The sequence below is a fragment of the Oxyura jamaicensis genome, chromosome 3 (assembly GCF_011077185.1).
Source record: "Oxyura jamaicensis isolate SHBP4307 breed ruddy duck chromosome 3, BPBGC_Ojam_1.0, whole genome shotgun sequence".
Lineage (NCBI taxonomy): Eukaryota > Metazoa > Chordata > Aves > Anseriformes > Anatidae > Oxyura > Oxyura jamaicensis.
In genome coordinates this window covers 21591517-21616651 of record NC_048895.1, presented here as the reverse complement: position 1 = coordinate 21616651, position 25135 = coordinate 21591517, and the positions used below count along the sequence as shown (strand labels likewise).

Below are 25135 nucleotides of genomic sequence, written 5' to 3'. Positions count from 1 at the left end.
AGGAAGGAAGGAAGGCGGGAAGGAAGGAAGGGAAAGAAAGACATTCCTAAGAGCCTGAAGCAGAAGAACTCTGAGCTCCACAGTGGGTGCAAGAGTTCAGCCACGTCCTTCCACTCTTATTGCTTGCCTGCTTGCCACAGCACACAAGGTTTGGGTTCTGGACCGCTTTCATCCCACGCTTCTCCCATGTCCTGCAGGGAGTGAGGCTGCTAGTTCCAGCCTCGAGAGGGATTTGGTGTTTGAGTCCTTCTCTGGATCTGATTTTAAGGGCCTTGATACAAGAAGGCGTTTCATTTGGTCTGGTGATCAAGAGGAACTCGTGGTCAGGGGCATGGACTTTGCCTTCTAAAGCTCGCATTGCTGCAGCAGGTTCAGATGGGAGCATTTCTGAGAAACCAATGCAGTGCAGCACTTAAATGTGTTACCTTTGCTTATTTGTTTCTGTGAATTTGCAGCACTGCCTTTTACCGTTGTACTTTATTCAGCAGTAGGCATGTGGGAGTTATGCACATGCTTTGCACAATAAATAAATAGCAACCAAAGAGATTATAAAATAATTAGAACTCAGAAGGTTATTTTGTTTTTCAAAGTGCTGTGATTAGGAGATAAATAGTGTTTTGGTATCTGTTTAGATGCTGGTCTGACTGACAGTCAGTAGGTAGCAAAAGTGTTTGAGGAATAATCTGAGCCGAAATTTAGTGAATTTTAGGTCTGTTTTGTGGGGGAAAAATCAGCATCAGCACCTCAGTTTGAGAAGATACATAATTTCCATCTGCCTAGGGGATGCAGAGCTTATTTATAAGGCCAGCGCCTGCAAGACTTTGAGTGCCTTACAGAGAGAGCTGGGAAGCCTTTAATAGGCAATTGAAGGTACTCGATTCCTTCCGCAAGGATGAGTTTGCAAACAGTAGTGGATTTTAACTACGTCCCATTGCAATGTGTGATATCTTGTATTGCTCTGCATTCAGGCAGTTTAAACCTGCTGTTTTCTTCTCAAAAAAGAGTGGCTGAAGACTTTGGAGAAACTCAGAAAAGAGGAATAAAACTAACTGGCATAAAACAGGCTTAAAGGACTTTTTTTAAAACCACAAATTAGCATGTTTAGTCAGAAAATGATGAAAGGAAAAAGATCCAGACGGTCTCTGTCTGTTAGAAGGATGTAGCATGCACAGGAGGAAGAAAGGTTCTTTGGAAAGGATGAATGAGAAGTGTATGAACAACTAACACCAGGACAAGCTTGTGGGCAGTGAGATTTATTAGAAGGGGCACAGTTCCCACAAGGAAAGTAATGGAAGCTGAATTGCTTTGAGACTTTTACAAGTGGATTGCCCAGTGGATGGAGAGGAATTACGAAGTGGGGGGACTTTCTGTCCTACAAAAATACATTGTTCCCTAGTAGTTTGTTGTCTTCAAACCAAACCCTTTTTTAATTTACTATCTATGTTTTCTGGACCAGGCAGACAAAATAGGAGGACAGAAACATTTGTCAAGGCCTTTGCAGTGCTTTTTTCACCCATGCTGGATGTCTGCCAACTTGTTATTTGGGTACTTGCTTCCCTGGGCTCTGCTCTGCTGTGTACTTGCTGTCTAACACCAACACCCCTCTGCAAGTTCCTGCTGCCGCTTACTCTAGCCTAGTGTTGGAGACCATTCCCTAAAACAACCTCCACTCCAGTCTGCTGCTAGTTCATGAATCATGAGGATGCTTAAACCCTTCTGGCTGTATTGCCTGACTCCATGCCTCTCCCATTTGCTTTGTGCTTGGCCGTGCACCAGCCAAGCCATCCTCACCACTTACAGGCTGTTGCACCTGTGGCTTCTTCTCCAGAAAAAGAGAGTAGCACCACCTGTCTTTCAGGAAGAAGGTTACACACTGAAGAGGTTGTTACATGGGGACTAGCAGAAGAAAGAAGCGACCAATGGCCCAAGTCTCTTAGAAAAGACAGCCAGTAGCTGCATGGTGAGGAAGGACAGTGTGAAAAAAAAAGCAGAAGAAACACAAAGGGAGGTAAGGGCAGTGCCTTAAAGACAAGAGCCTTTTTAAATGCTATTTGGCATTTCCCCTCCACCACTGCCGTTGGGCAGCTCTTTCACTGGACTCCAGCCCAAGACAACTTTCAACCTGGTTCATCAAGGTATGTTTGAGGAGCAATTTTCTTTGCTTTAGGACATGCCGTTTCAACCTGTGTGCCCAGGAGAAAGCATGCACTGCTCCTCCCATCCAAGACTCATTTCTGCTGTTCATGCTGTCTTACCACCTCTGCATTCTGTGGTCTGTGTGGGTGGTTTTCAACTTCCCACGGTTCAAACATAACCCTTTGTGGCTAAGAACTACATTATCTTCTACAATACTTACTACGAAACTGGAGTTTCTCTAACATTTTTACAGATGGGAAAGGTCCCCCTGTTTTCTAATGAATTACTAATGAAGTGATGTTTACTCAGGAAAGCTTATGAGAGTTTTACCTAGCCACTGTGTCAAAACCAACGTTAGGCAGTTTTATACCTGCCTGTACGAGTGCGAGGATGACATTCGACTGCAGTGCAGTGGTCTCAAAACCTGATCCATACTCAGTTACAATTCAAGAAGCCATCAATTCCATGACAAATATTTTCTTAAAAAAGAAAAGAATACTGGTTCTTGCTGGGAGGTACAGGTAAAAGAGCAGTTCTTAGAATCCAGGAGACTAGAAAAAATGTCACTCCTGGGTTTGAAATAGTCACTGAAATGGGTCTGTAAGTGCATCATTTCAGGAAACTGATGGGAAACTAACACAGCACCTGCAGGGGTGGGGGCTCTGGTGCCAGCCTGTCTTCCACCAAGCAAAACTGTTCCAAGTAACTTATTTCCTGGAATTTTATCATATAAATCAAAAAGGTCCTGAAGAAGTAACAGCTGATACTTTGCTTTTAGGAGGATCATAAAGTGTTCAGTTCCCCCAGAAACACAGCGTGAAAACATCAGGTTTACCTCAGGAGAGGAGGTGGAAGACAGCTGTTCAAAGGCATCCAGCAGCACCACCAAACATTTTAAGACAGGAACATAACAAGGTATAGGCAGCTGAATGCCATAGTGGTGTGGAAGCAGCTGAGGGGCCATCATTCCTTGACCAAATAAAATGATTTGCTTTGGTTACCGAGCGAGTACAGCCTCAGTGATAGGAACTGGTGGGAAGTGTCACAGGGTCTTTGATAGCCAGTAGTGGAAAGGTCCATTTTTACATTTCTTATACAAGAAAATCTCTTCTGCTGTGCCATGTCCCCTCACTACCCTAAGTCACACTGAAGCAGACATGGAAGAAAGCAACCACTGGCCCAACTTCCTACATGTCCTTTGCCCTTTCCTTCTTCAAGCACCGTACCCTCCCCACTTAGCCCATCACGTCTCATGGGATTGCCTTAGAAGGAGAAGTATTGGCAGACAAGTGCGGTTTAGGATGCTAATGCAATAATTACTGGCTTAATCATCAAAGTGAATAAGCAATTTACCAACAGTCACTTTCAGCACTGTGCACTGTTACCATGTAAATACGGGTTTTTGTATACCATAATTAGATGCTGCACATGGGAAAGTTTTACATGCAAACCAGTAAAAATGAAAATGACTGCTCTGAGATGAGCACAAGTCCCAAGTTTATTCTTCTCACAACAGATAATGTCAGTGGTCTGGTATGCAGAAACTTCCCTCCAAACCAGTACTGACCCCATCACAGGCAGAGGGGCAACTGCCCTGTGAAACAGGTTCATTTCTGCATGGCACCTAATGCAGGAATCTTGTACTTTGACGAGGTGGCATGGGTAATAATTTTAGAAATTCCAGTGGGAGTAGTTTCATTTCATTTTCTTAAATCTCTTCTGAAGTTTTAACAGGACACATTCATTTCCCTGCCTGCCCTGGCAGGATATACCACATAGCTGGGTCTGCTGATATGTTCTTCCCATTCCATATGCACATCCATTTGTGTGTGTGCAGTGGCAAACACTGATGGCTTCAAGTACGCAGGTACCCATCTACATAAATCAGGGTTTTCGCATATGGAGACAATTGCTAAATATGTAGAAAGTATATGTAGAAAAATATGACCATCATTAAACTTGCTCCACCTCACAACCTGCACATGCAGGACACGTGCACGCCAGAATCTTCACACCTGCATAGCTGACAGCTCTGATTATTTTTGCCACTGAAACCAAGCCAACCTGTTCTCCAAGATCATGCTTTATTTGCAGGTCAGCAAGCTTCAGAATTAGATTAGAGTGGAAAAGAGGAAAAAGTGATATGTACATAGTTAAAGCACTGGATCAAATTCTGCTGGCTCAGCACTGTGCAGGTCTGGCCACAAGCTCTCAGTCCTCAGCCTTCCAGCCCTGGCCACCATACAGATTTTTTCCCTTTTGTTGAAGCTTCTCTTTAGCAGTCTGTTCAGCAAAACAGAACACAGGATATAAAATTACCTTTTATTGTCTACAAAGAGTGGTCTTCCAGACAGGTTTTTAATAACATATACATTATCTCAGAAATTATGCTAAAATTGCTTTAAAGTCATGGAGGAAGTGTTAAAGTTGTTCTTTCACAGCTCTTGGGCATTTCTAAATGTCTACCAAGGCCATAAACCTCTCAAAAGAGAAACAAATCCCTTGGCATTGAAGACTGCAAATATCATCTGTTAGTTTAAGAAAAGACGCGCACATTGCATTCATGTGCACAAAGACTGTGAGCCATTCAATCCCTATCACAGACACATGGGATTGCTCCCTATCTCCTTACACCACTATGCTGAGCTAGAAGAGTGAGTCAGTTCTGAAGCGCTGGCTATTACGTGCTTCTTGCTCAATGAATGGATTATCCATTGTGCTTAGTATGTTTCAACAACACAAATGAATTTTCTGCTGAAGATTCAAAGCCCAGTATAACAACCTTCAAATTGAGCTCAAGCCTTAAGATTTTCCCAATAATTCCTTGGAATCTGCTGAGTCACCATCCCTGGAGGTATTCAGGAACCGTGTAGACGTAGAACTTACAGCATGGTTTAGTGGTGGACTTGTCAGTACTAGGTTAAAGGTTGGACTGGATGATCTTAGACGTCTCTTCCAACCTGAATGATTCAATTATTCTAATTCCACCCATCTTTTTTGCCTTCTACCTGACAGCTTCTGAACTCCCTTTTGTGCCACGAATACCCACAGATCACCTTCCACAGAACAAAAAGAGATGACAGGGCCTTCATGGCTAGTCTCTCTTATTGCAGCGGAATTCCTTGGGGATGCTCTAGCAATCTTAAATGATTAACCTATAAACCATTTTCCTCTTGATTCATTCTGACTATATTAAATATTAATAATTTCTCAGTCTTGAGCAAGTCATTCTGCACTGGCTGAGCACTATCAGTCCATTTTTGCAATCATCTGCCATTCAGAATCTACTCCTGTATTTTTCCAAGATAGTAAGCAGTCAGAAAGTCCACCTAACTGGCTGCAACCCAAACTGCAGACCACATATTTCATCACTTCCTCTGTTTTCCCTTCTCCCATGATGGTTATACTGAGTCACTGATGTATTTGGCTCCCTCTTGGCTCTTTGAAGGATAAAATAGATAAACAACTTGGGAGCACCGCAAAACATGCAAAAACCCCACCCCTTGTTTTGCTTCAGTTAGTTAATTACACTGGAACTTCAAAGCAGTGCCTTACCTCTGAGGAACCTGTGCACACGCAAGGCCTTATCTTAAATTATGGAGAGTCCCGGGCTATGATGTAGCAGCAATGTTCTGCAGTGTCATACAAAGAAAAGGTGCATTTGCTGCTACCTAACACAAGTTTCACAGATTTCCTGCTGCGTGGTACCTCACTGCATGCTGGCTCTTAGCGTCCCATGGGCATTTAGGACAGAACAGCTCAAACCAAGGGAATGGGACAAATGTGAGAGCTTCCAAGGAGTTACCAGCACTACAGAAGCCCAAAGACATCTCTGTACAGCCACAGAAGTAACCCGGTGTTGTTCAAGCACTGCTCACGCTGTAAGAGTTGGAGTTTTGTAAGGCAGTGCTTGCCTCTAGTGTCGGCTGGCAAACAGCAGAGATGGAAACTGTGTTTGTGATGTTCACACGAGGCTCTTCACCGCAAAGGTCCAGGAACGTTCCCACAGCACGCCGTGACTCCTGGCTAACTCACCGTTCGTGCTCTGCTTGTGCAGCAGCATTTCAGGCACACGGCTTCTTGCCATGGCCCATGGAACAGCCTTCTCCGATGACCGGCTGTGTTTTGCTTCTCGACACTGACCGCAGCTTCGGCTTGGTATTAGGCAGCTTTTCACCACCTCTGCTGCAGCCTTTCCTCTGCGCTTCATCCCACCACTGAGTGCATTTTGCAGGGGATTTAGCTGCAGAGAGGTAAATCCAGAGTGCCGAATTTCTTGCAAAGGAAAGATAACATCTCTGAGGCTGCTTTAGTGAGCTAGAGGAAATAAATGAATGGGGTAGTGGCAACAAAATTGAAACACCTACTTAACTGAAAAATCATTTCAGTCTTTTCCTGCAGTTAATTAAGTACTGAGGAAAATGGATGTAGAAAGCACATTTTAAAGCAATCAAGTACTGCCAGAAATCAAACCAGCAATTTGAAAAGAGAACAACACTGCTCTCTGGCATCTGACAAAATAAGGTATTTGACAGGGAACAATATGTGCAGTACTGGTTAATTGAGAGGTGAGGAGAAGAATAATCATAGATGCATTATTGCATTAATAGAAGTGTCTCCAGTGTGCCACAGGGATGATGCAGGTCTGTGGGATCCTCCTGCCTGCTACAGCAAGCCAGCAATCTCTTACATTCCCGTCAACATTTTCACCATGTACCCTCAGCAGCAACGCAGAAATAGCAACTGTGTTGGCTGAAGATGAGAGACTTGCCTTTAAAATGACTGTAAGCACAAACTTCCTCAGCTAGTGAAGACATAAGAAACCAGTGGGGAAGAAATCTTCATTAGAATTTGCTCTGTCCACAGCACCCTTTGCTAGAGCTCCTCAAAGCACCGTACAGCCCTTTACCAGGTCCTGTGGAGAGGAATGTGGCTATTTCACTGCCACTCCTGCAGCTGGTTAGGCTGACCGTGTTTTCAAAGTGTCAACATTAGAGTGAAGGCAAGACATTAGATCTACCTCCTTTAGCTCAGAGCTGTAGCCAAACGCAGCGTCAATTCTATTTTTTGGTTGCCCAACGAGGTGGTGGAGTCACCGTCCCTGGGAGTGCTTAAGGAAAGGTTGGACGTGGTGCTTAGGAACATGGTTTAGTGGGTGACATTGGTGGTAGGGGGATGGTTGGACCAGATGATCTCGGAGCATTCCCCAGCCAAAATTAGTAATTTCCCACTCCTCTGTTTTGCCTCTGAAAGCAGTAATCTGATGTGGATACTTCACAAAAAAGTTCATTTTCCTTCACAAAATCAGCGGCATTCACACTGCATTTCCTATGGCAGCCAGCAGGCCTCCTGATGAAGGGATTCTGAAACACCACCCGGTACTGGGAGCACATTCTCACTCAGCTTTCATCTATTTCATTTATGAGATGTGGTGGTAGAAAAGGAAAACACTGAAAGCTGCTGATCTTTCCATGCACCCATCAGTCATCGCTCCATTCACCTGGGTATCTTAATAGCTGAAGTGTGAAGAGTACACGATCTGTCTGCTGTTAAAAAAGCTTTAGGGGAGACAAATGATGCAAAAAGCTGAGCAGATTTAGCTACTCCATAGCTCAATCCTGTCTAAGTTCCATATAAGTTCTTATTTTACACTGAAATAAGCATTTGGGTGTGCACGTACATGTCTACAAATCTGCACACACATAGCTGCGATGGAGGTACCCATCCTGTAGCTGGATTCATTTATGTACCAGGCTGTATTTTAAGCCAATCCACAATATCGCCTTTGAATACTGCCAGCCCACTTTCACAGTAGTCTACTGCGTATGCAATTGTCAACATCTTCAAAGAAGCTCAAACAGCTGTTTTGAATTACTGTTGGTGTTTGTTTGTTTTACAGAAAATTGCTGGCAGCCTTAGTATAATTTGTGGCCATTTAGGATAAGGTGGCAAAAGCAGAAGGAAGGGGAATCAATTTAAGAGTTAGCTGAGATCTCCAACAGCAGGAACAAGGACCACCAGCTGAAACCAGCTCTCAGACAGATTTGGGGTGTTCTCACCAAAAAGAGGTGGCACCTGGCTTATGGTGCAGTGCTACTTTCCATACCGTACAGAGGGATGACATTTTTCAGCTGCATTTCCCTGTCTAAAAGGAAGTCATCTGCAATGTACAGTGTAAAGACAATCACTGTTAGATGTACCTTACACTTCCCTCTGTCGTCGCCTTCAGGTTTTAGGAAGCAAGGAAGCCGGTGCTTCGGAAAGCAGCGCAAGCCTGTGCTCTGTCATGGCATTTGGTCCTGCCATCTCCTTTAATGGTTTTCTTTCATTAACCAGGTAAAACGGAGAAGAATAGTTGAGACCCTCAAGAGAGAGCTGAACATCACGGATCGGCCAGGCCCATCCATCAGCTGCAACCACACACGGCGAAAGGACAGCATCATTCCAGCAGCGGGCCTTCAGCCTCCAGCTTTCGGTGTTTCAGACAGCATTTGAAATTAGTTAGGGCATCCAGGTAGTTTAGATAAACACCAAATACAATGTAAGCCTTGGGCAAACAGGAAAACAAGGAAGAGATCCAGCTAATGCATCTGCTGGTGATGTAGCACAGTCAGGTTACCGTGCTGAGAACAATGCCAGAGAACCAAGGAGGGCATTTTTACTGGGACTTCCACGATCCAAATGGAAAGCCAGATGCAAGTGCCCTTTCATTAGTTACTGACAGCTGACACCAACACTTCCTGTGCAATCCTCTTCCTAGGAAGCCTGATGAGGCATTTTGATTTTTTCCTACCACACACTTGATTTACAAATAAGTTGGAAATGAAAATTTAGGTACAGCTTTCAAAACCTTACATGGATTGTGACCTGAAGTCTCACTGGCTTACAATAGCATGTAGAATAGTAAGTCCCATTTTCAAGTGATTTGGGTATTCATCTAAGTAATTTCTCTTTAAAATCTTAGCCTTTATTAGCTCATATGCACAAACCCAAGATTAGCTAGCACTACAGTAAACACCAGTAACTGAGAACAAACAAACATTGTGATCTTTCAAAATGTAAGGTTCACATTTACAAGAATCTACAGGCTCATAAAATACAAACATGGCCAAATAGGAAAATATGTAATTACAAAAGCCCCAATCCTTTCTTTCAGTGATATTTACTTCATTATAACTTAGTTGTTTAAACTTTTCTGGTAAAGATTAGACAGCTTTCTAAACATAGATGTTTTTTCCACACTCTTCTCCAAGTGGGACACTTTTCAAGGCATTAGATGAAAATAGAAAAAGATTGGGATAAATAAAACACTCAATTTTTTTTTCTATTGTCTGTTACCAATGTATTTTCCTACTCATGCTTCTACCTCAAAATCTGCTCTGTAACGAGTTATTTAAAAAAAAAAAAAGTTATAAGTCTTTGCACAATCCCCAAACAATTTGAATATACAAAGCTTTATCTGAAATAATTGAACTTTTACAAGCAGCTTTGTTGGTACACTGACAGACGCTGAGGCAATCAAAATGCGTTCTTTACGCTGGGCCTCTTTCAGGCTCCCTTGAAGATGCCTCTAGGCATAGTGCCACAAGGATTGTTTTAATTACCTAATATCTGGGTTCACAAACAAGTGGAGAAGCTTAAGAAAAAGCCACAAGATCTACTGATCTGATGCCAGCCGTAGGTGTACCTAATTACTGAAGGATAACTTGAAGTTTTAGTTCCTTTTAACTACATGGAATATGTTGGTCTGTGTTAATGTTAGGCTCATTTGAGACAAACGGTGAATTTCTTTAAAGATAGACTTTCAGTTAGACTGGTGAGAAAATCAATTTGTTCTCATAAACTGTATTCTAGCAGACAATGCTGTCAGCAAGGCAGAATGCTGGTTTGTACGTATTTGTAAGAGAAGAACACTGAGTGGATCACTAACACAGCTTGGAGCAGAACCTTACCTTTGTATCATTAGGGAAGAAGCACTTGTTATACTTTGAAGTGCAACTTGGAACAAAAATATTTTCTTTTAATTAAGAAACCTCTTTCAGGGAGTAGAAAACGCTATTACCCACCTATGCTGAAAGAAGAAATCACACCTTTCTGATGGAAGAACAACATGAGAAGGTCCCTCTGCTGTACAACTTGAAGTCTCAGAGGACTATTGCTCATGCAGAGCAGCTTGGTTTTCCTAATACTTGGGTAGGCAAGCATAAGCAAGATGAATTATTGGAAAAGTAATTTCTCTTCAGTTGGATAATGACTGATTTAGTTGATGTAACCCTCTTCTCCTGTGCAGAATTACTCTGAGCTACTGAGCAAGCCCAATTAGATCTCTGAAATCAACAAGCACAAGCTTGCTGTGGTGAGCTTATTTGTAATGAATCATCGTAAATTCAAGTGCACAGTCATAAACTAGACAAATTTATTTTCTTACATTGATGATACCAGAATTTTAGATGGTATTTCCAGCTAAATTATTGCCATCCCTACCTTCTTTTAGGATCTAAAATAGGATTTTTCTCAAATGAAAAAGGGCCAACTCAAGGCTTTACATGCAACTATTTCTTGACACCTGACCATTTCTCCAGCACATCCACTCCTGTTACATCAATTACAAGTCAGCTATCTGCAATCATTTTCATATAAAATAACACTTTTGAGACCAAGCATTTTAAGGGTAAAGGGTGACTTCCTGCAGAGAATCAGCAGGCAGCCACTGCTTGTAGAAGGAGCACTGCTTGTTGTCACAGTGTCCTTCGTGGCCAGGTATGTGGTTCCCACCCCAGCTTGCTGGGGATTGCTGGCTGGCCAAGGGCCGTTTTGCAGAGGTGAAGATTATTGTTGTAACATCTTCAGCTACAGCCAAAGCCAGAGCATAGTGGACAGTACAAAAAGATGGACTGGCAGATACTTAATTTCAGAGAAAATGGATTTGTTTGGAGCAGGGCTCCTCTCTGCACAATGTTATTCCACCTGGAAGAAGGGGTACCAAGATCACAGTGCACTGAACCTGTGCACTCCAGCCTCTGTCTGGTTATATATGTTTTGCAGTTACAAAGTCAGTGTCTCATTTTGAAACCTCTAATAGTGTTTGCCTAATTTTTCCTGGAACCTAATAGATTTAGAGATAGCAGAACAAATAGCAACAATGATCTACAAGGCAACATGTAGTCCATTTTTTGGCTTAAAGGTTTAATTTTATAACAGGTTTATGTAGAATTCTTTACAGAAAATTCAAAGAAGATCTGTTCCTTCACTATCGTTCCACAACTTTTAGTGACTTGGTATTAGTGAATATTCAAGAACAAGATCTGAAGATTATTGTTAATCATTCAATAAGAGAAAATGGTGCCCTACATAGAGTTCTGGTATTTATGTGACAAACTGGTTTTTCATCATCAGTTGTTCTGCATGGTAATTAAATTCACAGAGATTTACAGCACTTTACAATTTTCTTGTTTTTCATCTTGCTTGGGTAGTGCTTGTTTGTTTAGGGAACTTTGGGCTTTTTGAATCATATGAGTCTCCCTAGTAATGTCAGAGACAGTGTTTGTAGATTGCTCCTGTGGGCAAAGTGGTGACCTTGAAGTAGATTTCAGTGCTGGAAGAGCCGTCCCTGCTTGGGACTGCTGTTCACCATATACCTGCAACACAAATATAAATGTTCTGTTTGACTTGAAATGGCAAACTGGTAGCTTTCTGCAGTAAGTCAAAAGGCTCATTGCAAAAAACTAACCATTGGGAATTTGAAAAAAAAAAAAAAAAAAAAAAGGCTCACATGCACAATAACAACAACACAAAATATTTTGAAGACATTTCTCACTTGAATATACAACGCAGTGAGACTTAACATCACTTGTTTTGCTGTTGGGTAAGATGGAGTTATCTCCTACACAGCTGGTAAGCTACTTGCTAGGAACAGAAACAAAGCTTAACCAGGGAACAGACAGTACCCTTAGTGTGTTTATGAAGATACCAGGTATTGCAGAGATCTGTGTTTCATTTTTCCTGTACTTATTCTGCAAACATAACAGTTCTCACATTTTTGCTGACATTTGGGCAGAAACCACTGCTTTTGCATTTAGCTGATGTGCACAGCACTCAAATTCTACATTAAGTTTTCATGCAAAAGTGAATAAATGTGTATGAAAATGACAGAGGGCACATTTTAAGCACCTTGAGAAGTTTGCAACAGTTTGAATCTGGGTGTCTGAAATGAAGTATATTTAAGTACCTGTCAGAGAAGAGCTTATTTCACAAAGCTTATTTCACTTTAAAATAAGACATAATATTTACTGTATTAATATAAAGCATGAAGCAACACATTTTGATGGTTTCCACAAATGATGAAACAATACTCCGAACAATTCCTCCAGAAAATTCCCAGATGTACACGGATTTGAAGTAAAACCAACCCATATATCCTGCAGTGTCCAAGAGAGAAGTTTGACACAAATTCCAGGAACTGGTGATTCTGTGTATTTATACTTGTGCAAAAAAAACATATCCTGAAACCTTAATTTCTCCAATGTAGTCAAAAATCAGGAGTAGCTTGTCCTTAGAGTCAGACAAACACACACCTAGGCAAAGAGGAGGACTGTTTGGCAATACCTCCCCCAGTTAAATTAAAACCCATTTATTACTGATTACTGCTAACTTGCTGTAGCCTTGACTATGGTCAGTGAGAGCCTCCACCAAGCTTAAGCTCTGCTCGCAGGTGACTCTGTATCTTCCTCAAGTCAAGGTTTCCTTTCTTTTTGCACTACTGAGTTGTTTTGGTTTTGTGTGTTTGTTTTTTTTTTCCTCCAACAAACATGCTCCATTTGTTTCTAAACTTATAGGAAAACATATATAAATGAGTGTAAATAAAACGTACTGGCATCACTTAAAGAACTAATAAACCACAGATGTCCAGGCAGCGTCTGTGAGGAGCAGCACGTTTTGACAAGTAAGGTAATTCACCCTGAAACAACATGCATGCACGCAGTGGATCCACTCTCACTTTAATATATGGATTTCCTAATGCTACAGCTCAAAACAAATTATGGCTCTGATCTGACTGGTCATTCTAATGATGCTTTCTGGCCTCAAAACCTATACATCCGCTAATGTATGTAATCATAGAATGGTTTGGGTTGGAAGGAACCTTAAAGATCATCTAGTCCAACTCCCTTGCCATGGGCAAGAACATCTTTCACTAGATTGGGTTGCTCAAAGCCCGGCCAAGTGGCTTTTGCTTTTACTTTCTTTTGGTATCTTGCCAACATGCTTAATGTACTAACAAAAAATAATTCAATTAACAAAAAAAAAAATGTATTTATCCTTTATGACTTCGTATTTTTCTTATTTAACTGTGTGGCAGACTCCTCTGATTGCCAATAAAATACTTTTGTGTAACATGACACATTGGAAGGATTTGTATCTACTGGCACACACCTATGCAGCTGTCAGGTAAAGAAGTACCGATAAATGGTCACTTCTGAAATTCTCATTGGTCAGCTTTAAGATAGTGCGGTTAACAACTTTGGAGAAGGTATCAGACAACAAAGGTTTATTTCTGTTCTGAAGCTGGAACATTTTCTATAATCGCCAAAGCATTTTCATTGGCTTAGAAAGAATGCCTTACTCTGATGTACTGTGAAACATGCAGTAGTGTGTCATGTTACCAAAAGCACTTCAAGCTTACTGTAAACTTCATTTACTACACTTTTTTACACTTTTTTTTTTTTTTTTAATAAAATCATCCTTCAAAACTTAACTCAGTAGCATTTATTTTTGTAACCTCAAAATCTGGTAATCACTAACATTAAAGTTAGCTCCTTTATCATCTAAATGTTCCCTATTTACATGTTTAACAGCCACTCAAACATCTGTAGCTATTTTATAGCACTCAGAATGAGGAATTTCAAGAAAAGCTGTTAGCAGAAAAATGTAATCCTCAACTCTGACTCCCAATGGTTCTTTTGCTGATTTTTTTTTCCAGAAACCTATTAAATTACAGTAAAATTAGTATCTGGCCTTTAATATCCATCAGAATAAACTGAAAATATATGTGTATTTCATTTACATTTCCCAACCGATTTCCCAGTGAAGTCACAAACTACCTCACAGGAACAAGTTGCAGGATGCAACATGGCCAAGAGCTCTACCACATTTTAGTGATTTGGTATTTATGATCTTAACTTCACTGTACTGCTGAGAAATTTAAAGAATGGTGATACTTCCTCAAAACTACCTGGCAAGATGAATAAACTTAGCGAACACATAGGCTTTCCCCATGGCCTTCACGTACAGATAATTTTTTTAAAAAATTACCTTTTGTGATTTGCTGCCACCAGGTGTTGAACAGGAGCGCTCACCGAGATTATCTGGTCCTTTCTGTACATCTTGTGTCGGTAAGAGGAATTTCTCACCTGGGGAACCCAGACAAGGATAGGTCCCTAGATGTAGGGTTGTTCTGCGTAAAATGTAAGGGGTAACCTTTCCGATGGGGATATCAGCAAACCCTGGAAAATGAACAGCTTTCATTAAATACAGCTAAATAAGCTACACTTTTTCTCAAATAAATGGATCTTCTCTTTTTTTTTTTTTTTTTTTTCTCCACACTGGGGATAAAAACAGCTGATTAAAATAAATAATTTATTCTCCTGAAGATCAAAAAGATTACTGAATACATCTTCTGTATTCCAAATTCCATATGCAAGCCCTGAAAACTGCAGGCAAGGTACAACAGTAATTCTACAGTAACATTTTTCAAACAAGTTTTTGGTCTTTTTTTTCCATGGGTACATCATCATCTGGAGAATAATTTCAGTCTGGAAACACATGTATTATTTTACTAGAATTCATGAAGAACACAATACCACAATACAACATTCTTGATTTTTCCTATTTTCTCCATGTACTGTCACAGATTCTCTGTGGGAGAACTATACTATTATAGGCCCTCTATTATCTCTCCATCTAGCCTAGAAGTCAAACACTAACTGGTACGTGTGTCCTCGGAACAGGTACATTTCCAGAAAAATACTGATGTTCATAAGAAAGCAAAATGCAAATAATGTATAAACTAAGAATTCCGGACTTCTGGGAGTGATCACTGAAGCTGAGGTGACTCAGTATCTCTGCAGCTTGTCTAACAGTTACGGCTGCATTTATTACGGAGGCACCTCACCAGTAGGCCGTATCTGTTCTCCTGTAAGTTTGTTACTAGCTCACAGAAGAGTTTTAAATGACTAGAACAAGTCACCTTCCAGCAAAACTTTGTTGCTGCTAACATGTCACATACTTAGTGTCTCATAGGTGTGCCACCAGAAACTACAAAGTTGTGACTGCCAGGATCATTTAACTCCAATCAACTTGGCAGTTACAAACCCAAAGTAAATGTATTAAAGCAGTCTAACGTCACAGATTTACAAGTGCTGAATTGGCACTAAATGGCACAGCTCCCACTGGCTGCTTTCACCTTCCATCACTGTCACCAAAAATGTTTCACACAGTCACCTACTTACCCATATTAAAACTAATTCAGCCTAAAAAAAAAAAAGGGGGGGGGGGGGGGAGAGAACACTTGCCATGGTGAGAGAACATTTGCCTTTATCAAAAATTATAAATACCTTTTTTCACTACTTCTGGAAGCCCATCCAGCTCACAGTCTGAATTCTCCTGACACAGCAAGTTTTGACAGATAGAATCCTTCCTTTTTTCTTTTGATGAAGACCCTGGCATAGGGGATCTTGGCTCTCCATTATCCTTCCAGATGTCTTCGTATCTCTGCCTTTTACTTGAAAGCTCAGCACTATCTTCATCTCTTGGATCAGACTGATTTTTCACTGCTGGTAAGTTGCCTGAATTCAGCAAAGGATCGCAGACAGCATCTCTTGTTAGCTGCTTCAGCTGATCACTCAACAAAATGACTTGTGTTTCTAGCATCTCGTTTACTTGCTCTAGTTTATAATATTTAACAATTAGAGAGGAGTATTTCTCCAAGTTCTCATTTGCCTCTCTGGCTTTCTCTTCTACAGATTCCTGTAATTCTTCCAGTTTTAACTTAATTTCTTCTGTAATGGCATTCTCATCAGCACCTTTCAAAGCAAAGTACTGTTGTCATATAATTGACTTAAAATAAGGATGCATGTAAAAGAATTTATAATACAATGATCACAGACCTTTTAATTAATTACACGCTCTACAACTGTGCAACCACAAAAAAATAAGTGACAAGATATACCAAAATCAGTGAAATGTTATACACTACAGTGTGCTTGCGAAGTAGTATACAAACATGCCAAATTTGAAGAGAATCCTTGACTAGTGCACGGGCAAACATTTCCTCTGTCATTTTTGAACATCACAATACTTGACTTTGCAAGCCTAAATCTCCTTAAGCATCATTTACAATAGAGTTCATCTCACTTTAAAGGAACCAAGAGAACAGGAGCCTGAGGGGAAAGCTAGGGGGAAAATGACAAATGTTGTACACAAACACTTGTTAAAAAAAAAAAAAAAAAAAAAAACTTCTCCCTTTCTTCTTAAGCCACTTTTGACCACAACAATGCAATATTTAATAAAACATATCTTCGTAATCCATAGTTGCTTCTGATACTTTAAGAGAAGGGAGATGAATTAAATTTTCAAAACATCTGAGATAATTGCAGTGGTACTCGTGGTAGTTAAAAATCATGCTCGGTATTAGTGCTGCATTTGCAAATGGACATTCTAGGGAAAAAAAGTTTTGCCAACTAACTCATTGCTAGGAAAGCATCAAGACTGAATCAAGCTTCAGTTACCTTCTTTCTCCAACATGCTTAGATCTTTCTTCTTTAATATTTCTTCACATTTTGTTAGTTGTTTCTGCAACCGTTCCTTTTCCTTTTCCAGATGCTTACAGGATTTCATCCACAGCTGCACTTTACTCTCAGCAAGTTCATTTTTCTTCCTTAGTCGAACTATAAAGTTAGCATTATTAACCTAAAAAAGAAAAAAATACAATTGTTATACCAGACACATCATTCTTCTGTTTAAACGATACACTATCAAATGGAACCTCCTCAGCTGTTACCCAGTACTAATTGTAGACCATGGCGGTGTTGTAGATTGTTTGCTTGTTTCTGTACAACCTCATTACAGCAGCTCTTTTATCCTAGACACAGGAAAATCCTTTTACAAAACAGATAGATAAATGAGATTAACAATGCAGAAAAACCCAGGGTCTGGCACAGCAATCCATTTGCTACCTGTCATCCTGGCACTGATGCGGCATAAGAAAGCACTGCATGCCAGGTAATACATTTCAAACCAATATTCTGAAGCACTCTCCCCGAGTTTGCGTTCCGTTGGTCTTCTTTTTGTCCCTCCTGCAGCTCACTACCTCAGAAGCAAGAAAACCCAGGCCTGCTTTGCACTCTCAGTCTCAGAAGTACCATTCCGAGCAGCAGCAGACCAGTCCTTGCTATCCACTCCCACTCTCCTGAGCTGCTCCCTGCTCTGAAGCAAAGTTGGGTGCAAATGCCACGGTAAGCACAGCTGGAAGCCTCCTATCATTGTTACAGTGCCATGGGTAACGCGCTTTGTCACCAGCACACATCCCGGAATTTCCTATCAGCACCTTGTTGGTATTAAACAGAATAATTAACAACTAACACTACAATGGACATCCCTATTGAATACGGAACTTTTGAGCAAGGAGAACATACTGTAATTCAGCATTTAATTGCAAGTATGCTGAATCGATTATTTATCTTCAAGAGTCCTTTTAGAGAGAGAGAAACTCATTTCTGAGGTGGAAGCACAAGGTTGAAAGCCAGCAATCAATCCCAGACAGCAGCAGGACAAATAATGAATATCAGAAAAATGCAGGGGAAATTAATTAAAATCAATTAAAACCAGAATTCCAGCTACAGGGACAGTTAAACTTCACCTGTGCTACTAGAAGCCAACCAAGCACACCTAGAGCTGTTCCCAAGCTATCAGTTGTTCACGGATAGTGGAGCTCCAATTCTACCATCACTGAGAAGAGCTCTGTCATTCACAGAACAACACTAGTTAATCATTTTAATGAGAATTCTATATAAAATTGAGTTGATAAACTCTCAAAATCAAGAGCAAGGCATCAAGACATGCTTAAGACAGAACATGGTATCCTTTATCATCGACATAATTCACAAGCAGAAAACAGAGGCATTGCAAAGCCACTTTTGACTGCAGTTTAACCATGTTATAACCAAGTTGAGATGTTCAGTGGAGACAACGGACGGCTGTGTTTCGCATCACAAACCACTTGTAGGTGATCTAAGTCGTGGCATGCATAACAAAATTTTTCTAATGTAGATCAATAGTAACAACATTTCCTCCATGCTCTGTGCTCTCATTAGTGAAACAAAGGCTGTGTATTAAAGTCAGACTAAATCTCTGGAGCACTGATTCCTACATTTACATTAATGTACTCTACCTTAATGCTTGAATATTTTTTTCTTACCTGAAGATTTAGGAGCTCTCCTAAAGTCTGATTAGCTAGTTTAAGAGAATTATTTAATTCTTCATTAGCTGACATCAATTGCTCAAGTTCCAACTTTTGTGAGCTGTTAAAGAGCCCTAATGAATTCATCTTAACTTCTTCATCTTAAACAGGCCTCAATTTGCATTTCATTCTAGAGAGAGAAAACATGCCTAATTACTATGATGCTAAAAAGGACACTAAACTATATTTTGAAGATACATATACTTATATATCACTGCAATTGGAATTCCATAGCAGACTTGCTTGGTATGTTTTGAGGAGTTTAAAACTGAAAGACTGATTTGTCACAAGTGTGTATTTTTTATATCAGTCTGCCTCTAAGAAGTCTGCCATTTGAAAGCCCATATATTCTGCTATAACTTGCTTTTAAATTTACTTCATAGTCATAGAAATGAAACTTACTTAGAAATAATTAGAGCAAATTGTTTTTCAGTGTCTTCCTGGTCTCAAGTACGTATTCATAGACATTGACGACTCCTCCATACAAAGATATGGCTCTTTGTACACAACACAGAATTGTAGAATGGTTTGGGTTGGAAGGGGCTTTAAAGACCATCCAGTTCCAACCCATCTAATTCCATGTTGAGCTTCTCATCTAGGAACACCCCCAAGCCATTCTCCTCGGGGCTGCACGGCTAAAACTGCAGTATTTCCAACAAATTTGCCATTTAAATTCTTCAACATTTAACTGTTCCCTCACCATTCCTACCAAAACAACTGTTCCCTGGACTGAAACATACTGCTGCTCTCCCTTTTACAAGTGTATAGTTCCAGCTAAGTTATATATATACTTAACACTAGCTGAGTACTGAGGTAAATTCACCTTTCACTGTTTGCTAAACAAAAAAACAATTTAACACTTACTGCATTCTAAGGTAAGTACATAGAGAGTTTGGAAACGTTGTTACCATAACCAGGTTCTTTTGCAGTAGGAACAGCAAAGGTTTTTTTAAATACCTAAAATTTAATTAAAAATTCACAACACCAATCTTCCCATTTCCTGATTTACCTTTCTGTTTGCTTCTGTCAAAGCATCCTGAAGTGCTTTCTCTGTTTGAAGTAGTCTGTCTTGGTACTCTGCTATTTCTCTTTTCATTTCACTTTCTTTTTCATGTAGTTCTTTCTGGACCATCCCCAAACTCTTCGTCAGTTCATTTTTTTCTGACACAGTTAGGTGCAGCTCAGTCTAAAAACAGTAATAGCACATTACTTGATATTTAGAATTTTATCAATGGAGAAACAGTCAACCTGTTAAACTATTTGACTTTACATCTGAATGTTTGAATTTCCAAAAACAACTTGGTAAGAAAAATGTATTTTAGAGTGGCTAAATAGACTGTAATCACAGAATGTTAAACCTGAGCACAGAAGGCAGGATAGGAGGCAAAGGAAGGTTTTCTCAAATAAATATTAGGAACTGAAGGTACGCTGAGTGTAAGTTTCTCAGCACTGTTAAAACAAGCAGCACTGAAAAAAACAAAGCTTAACCTCTCCAAACATAAAATTGTTCCTTCAGAGTGACATGAAGGATTAAGAGTCATTTCTCTCACCCTCTCAAAGATAACAAAACTTCCTAAGTATTTTCATTTTGATCCACTTTTTTCATGGTACTTTTTGGAAAGCTGGCCAAAAGGAAAATTTATTTCCATGTAGGATTTCTGAAAGTTGCAAAAATCTCAGTTCTTTTTCCACTCAAAATCTTCAAGGCCACAACAGAAACAAGCCCCTGGTTATAAAATTTTGTAATTGTCATTAGCCACATAAGCTTGTTTAAGGATGCAATATTGGTCACATTGGTAAACAAGACCTATGTTTATCTCCACAGTAAATCAGCCTCTGAGAATTAAATATTAACAACTTAAAATAAAGACTCATATTCTGTTTCTTCCTTTACTTTGTCTTGAAAGAAATTTATTCCTTAAAAGAAACTTGAGAAATGTTGCATTTTTTTATCTAACATCCAGCCTAACGATTGAATGTCTGCAGTAGAGAATTCTTGGTACCAGATTTCCAGATAGCCGCCTGTGGCATTCATGCTAAGGAAACAATTCAGTTCCTTCAGTGGAAGGAAAAGGCAAAAAACATTAACTAATCATCATTCCATCTCAAAATAGAACATGAAATATTCAGAAACTTGGAAGCAGGAACCAGAAATACTGGTCAATAGCACAGCTCCCTTGACCAGCCCACACACATTCTCAACTAGAATAAATCTGGCCTTGAACATGGAAATAATAGAGGTGCAGTAACTAACTTTGTTATTTTCTGAGAGTTCTTGAAGAAGTTGTATTTGTTCAGAAAGCTTGTTCTTTTCTGTGGTAAATTCTTCCTGTAATTTGGAAGTCTTCTGTTCAGTATCACTTAGCATGGCTTCCAGCTCAATACAACTTTCGGTCAGTTCATTTACCTGAAATGAAATTTTATTTATTTTTAAAATTTTAAATTAGATGCGTCATGACTTCCCAAGAATTTTTGTACATAAATATGAGCAGTTTTAAAGGTGAATTAGTTTATTCCCATTGTTGCTCCAACTCCAAGCAAGGTTTCACAACAGATTAATGTCATTTTGACATAGCACTTGTCCAACTGATGTTTAACTTTCTGTTGAGCTCTCCAAGTAGTTATTCTTGGTATAAAAACTCACTCACCCGCTATTCGTTTGTCTTTCCTCTTTTTCCTTCTACAGGAAAGAGGAAAATATCCTGCATTATTTGATTCAATTTCTTCTATGCCTACTTCCAAGCAACCGTTTAATTCGGCCTACTGTCATGCTTTCCAGCTCTAAATACAGTGCAAACTTGTGATCGAATTGAGAACATAATTTTAAAAATAGGACACTTACTGTAAAAGTCTGAGGTTAAAGTTATTTTAACATATAATTTATTAAGGAAGTGGTAAGCCCAGAGGACACTTTATCCTCGTTCTTAAAAAGGGAACTGTGCCCTAAAAGAAATGGTATTACCTTTTTAGATAAAGCAGTCTTTTCACAAAGAGTAGATTCCAGCTCCTTCTCAAGGTCTTTATAGGACACTTTTAGAACATTCAGGATATCCGGGAAGGTTTCATTATTAGAAAAATGTTGCGCCTTTAGCTTCAGCTCAGCAACCAAGTTATGCAGCGCTTTTTTTTCCTGGTGCCAACATTCACACTCTTGTTCCATGCGTGTCAACTGTGAAGACAGCTCCTCTGTTTCTTTCACCTGCTGCTGAAGAGCACAATTTTCCTGTATTTTTTCATCCAGATTTTGTTTACAATCCAGAAATTCTTGAACAAGTAATTCCCTTGCGTGATCCAACTTGGTATTTTCATTTTTTATTTCCTGATATTCCTGCAGTAATATTGCTTTATCTTGCTCAAGAAGAGCGACCTGGTTAATCAAGACTTGCTCTTTTGCTCTGGCAACTGTTTCCTCCTGGGAAGAAACCTCTAATTTCTCACTTGTATCTTTCAGTTCAGATTTCAGCAATAACATAGAATTTTCAAACTCCTCCTTGAGTTGCATCTTTTCTTTCTCCTTTTCTTCTAACAGTTTTGCTGTAGTCAAATTTGAAGACTCCAGTTCAAGAATTCTTTCTTGCTTTTCTTTTACATCTTTTGCCAAACACTCGTTTTGTGAGGTGAGAACATCGATCTGTAACTGAAGACATTTCAACTTTTCAGCCGTCTCTTCCATCTCTACTGTTAATGTTTCTGCCTCTGTTTTAGCCGTCTCCATTTGAATGATGGCATCTTCTAGATTTTCCCCTGACATTTCCAATTCTCTTTCCAGCCTCTCTATTTTATCCACAAGAGAGTCAACTTTCCGTTCATTCTCTCTCAGCTTTTCAGCAGCACGGCATTTTTGCCTCTCGTCAGATTCAATTTTTACTTTTAGCTTCTCAATTCCATGTCGCATTTGATCTACTTCTTTCTGTGCTGAGTTGAGTCTAGCAGCAAGCTCACCTTTTTCAATTAACAAGCCTTCCAAAGATCTAGAAAGCTTTGAATTTTCCACTTCTGATGCACTTAATTTACTCTGCATCACTTCAAGTTCTCTCGCAAGCAGCTCTTTCTCCTTGTTCACACCTGCTGCTTGGTTTTGAACCTTTTCTTCTAAAGTGGAAGACACTGCATCCTCTCCTAACTTCTGCAGGAGGTTATCTTTTTCATTGGACAGCCGATTTATATCAGATTTAGCAAGCTCAAGCAGATTTGTTTGCGTCCTCACTTCATCCGCTAACCTTCTAATTATTTCAGTAGAATCCACCTTAGTTGACTCTAACTCTTTTAATTTCTCTTGTAACTTCTGATACTTTTCATCCAATTCTATTTTAGCTTCAGATAAAATACACAGTTCTTGGCCAATATGGTTTCTCTCAGCTGTGACTGAAACAAGGTGCTCTTGAAGGACAGAAATAGTTTTTAGGTCAATTTCCCTGTCCCTTTCTAACTGCTGATATTTTGCCTGAAGCATTGCAGTATCGTTTTCTATGAAAAATGCATGGTTCTTAATATTAACTTCCTCAGATTTTGGCTGCCTTTGCTCATTTTCAGCTCCAAGAAACTGTTCATGACAGTTTCCCTTGGCCATTTCAACATCATCCAGTGTGTCTGCTGCATTAGACAATTTAACTTGATATATCTCCAGCTCAGACTTTATTTTCTCTGGTTCTTTGTCTAAAGACAGAACTTCAAGAGATAATTGTTGGTTACTGACAGAAAGTGATTCCAGTTTCTCCTTTACACCACTGTTCTCTTCCTTTACTACAGTAGTTTCCTCCAGTTCTGCAAGAGCTGAGCTCTCCAGAGCTAACTGTGCATTCTGAAAGTGCAGGTGTGAGTTTAACTTTTTGACTTCCATTTGTAAATCAACATTTTTATGGCTTTCTTCTGTCTCGCAGATCAGCTTCAAATTTTCAGCAGTTTGTTGCTTTGCCTCTTCCTGAAGAGCTTCAGTGCTTATTTGATTTTCAAAGAAATCCCCTGAATCCAAAAATATACTACTATTAGAAAATGACAGTGCGCTAATGTGATGGGAAGGGCTGGTGATTTTTCCTGACGTATTTCTACGTTTTTGTTCTCCAGAAATCTTCTCAGAACAATCTTCTACTAATCTTGCTTCAGCAGTCTCAGTTACATTTTCGCACACAGAGCTGTCTCCTACAGTCATTTTCTCAACAGGGATTAGTTTTCGTTTACTGTTTCTCAGTTCTGGGCTTCCAAATGGGAAAGGCTTCCAAGAGGGGCTTCCCAGCTGATAAAGACTATTGTTTTCCTGTTCAGCATTCTGCAAAGTTTAAGAATCAATTAAAAAGATAAAAAATATATACATATAAAATAAAAACAAAAAAGCAAGGTGAGTTTTAAAAACTTTCTTAAGCCAGTGAAGCTTCCCTCTTATGCAAAATAAATAGATAGCATCTTTCTCACCTTCAGAATCTGCACAATTTTCCTATGTAAAGAATTTACACTTAAGCACGCATGCATGCATCTTTGGCCAAAAAATTTTAAAGATATTGAGGGAGAAATTTCAGCTGAATTTACTAACGACAAAATACAAAAACTGTGAAAAACTTTAAGTATCACTAATGGGAAAAATGTTTACTGCTCATCGACTGTTAAGTGCTAAAGAATCCTGAAGGAGGATAAGCCCCAAATCTTCAAAGAATCCCTTCTCTCAATTACCAGTGTCTGTCAGAGCTGGCTTACACGTGGCGCCATCTCACGGTCTCATATGAAACAAAATTGAGTGACAAACCTGAGGACTCCAAAAAAGAAGACGGACCATAGGGAGAAACTGAATGACCTGTACTGGGTACTTATTCTTGAGAGAATTCCAGCTGTGTGTGGTAGGAACAGTCTATGTTGAGGTGTCTGTGTATCAGTGTGGATACTCCAAGTGAATTGTGAGCAAAACATACATGTGAAAGACTTTATTCTCTGCAAGGAGCAGCTGCTCAGTGTTGCACAGGTGGATAAAATGGAGATCTTTGAGATGCTAGGTCTGAGAGAGCAGTGTTAAACTATTATCTCCAAGCCTATGCTGACCAGGTGCTGGAGACCATTTGTACAGGACTTAATGGCCCAAACTGGAAGTTTCCCAAACAGAAAATAAACCTGTCAGATTTCTGTCAGGGGGAATTAATTGAACACACTGTACACATGAACTAAAGTGGTTTTCCTCTAATGTGACTGAAATTCTGGTTCTGTCATAGAGGATGCTCTTTACAAGGAGCAGGAAAATCGAGATCATTGGTTGCACATCACCTATAGTGCTGAAAGAAAGGACAGCACTGACTTGCAAAATGCAAGAGAATGCTCTTAGGTATTTTAGAGGAATTTAGGCAGAACTGAAAATTAACTGTTCTGCTACCAGCTAGCTCTGGTCTGCTATTGAGAGCGTTAAAAGGAATTAGGGGTATGGAAGCAGTCCTAGTTTGCTCTTTATGGTCCCATGAAGGGGTGTGGGAAGTGCAGGCATCTTCAACAGGCTGTATTAAATCAGAG

The 25135-nt window shown here is 39.8% G+C and overlaps 2 protein-coding genes across 5 annotated transcripts in view; one reads left to right on the top strand and one right to left on the bottom strand.

Moving 5' to 3' along the window:
• Positions 1–8907, top strand: part of LOC118163891 (spermatogenesis-associated protein 7 homolog) — a 51902-nt gene extending 42995 nt beyond the window's left edge. For all 3 annotated transcript variants that reach the window (XM_035320980.1, XM_035320981.1, XM_035320979.1), the window contains one exon: positions 8473–8907. In XM_035320980.1, coding sequence (XP_035176871.1) covers positions 8473–8631 — 159 coding nt within the window. In that variant the 3' untranslated portion in view covers positions 8632–8907. The remainder of the gene's footprint in view (positions 1–8472) is intronic.
• Positions 8908–9089: 182 nt separating this feature from the next.
• Positions 9090–25135, bottom strand: part of CENPF (centromere protein F) — a 41490-nt gene continuing 25444 nt past the window's right edge. Inside the window, exons 12-18 of one of the 2 annotated variants that reach the window (XM_035320970.1) lie at positions 21612–23915; positions 20904–21056; positions 19659–19835; positions 16920–17100; positions 15747–16214; positions 14446–14636; positions 9090–11774 (exon numbers count right to left, since the gene is read on the bottom strand). In XM_035320970.1, coding sequence (XP_035176861.1) covers positions 11565–11774; positions 14446–14636; positions 15747–16214; positions 16920–17100; positions 19659–19835; positions 20904–21056; positions 21612–23915 — 3684 coding nt within the window. In that variant the 3' untranslated portion in view covers positions 9090–11564. Of the gene's footprint in view, positions 11775–14445; positions 14637–15746; positions 16215–16919; positions 17101–18618; positions 18780–19658; positions 19836–20903; positions 21057–21611; positions 23916–25135 lie in introns of those variants that run through there. The other variant, XM_035320971.1, reaches the window with a different exon arrangement.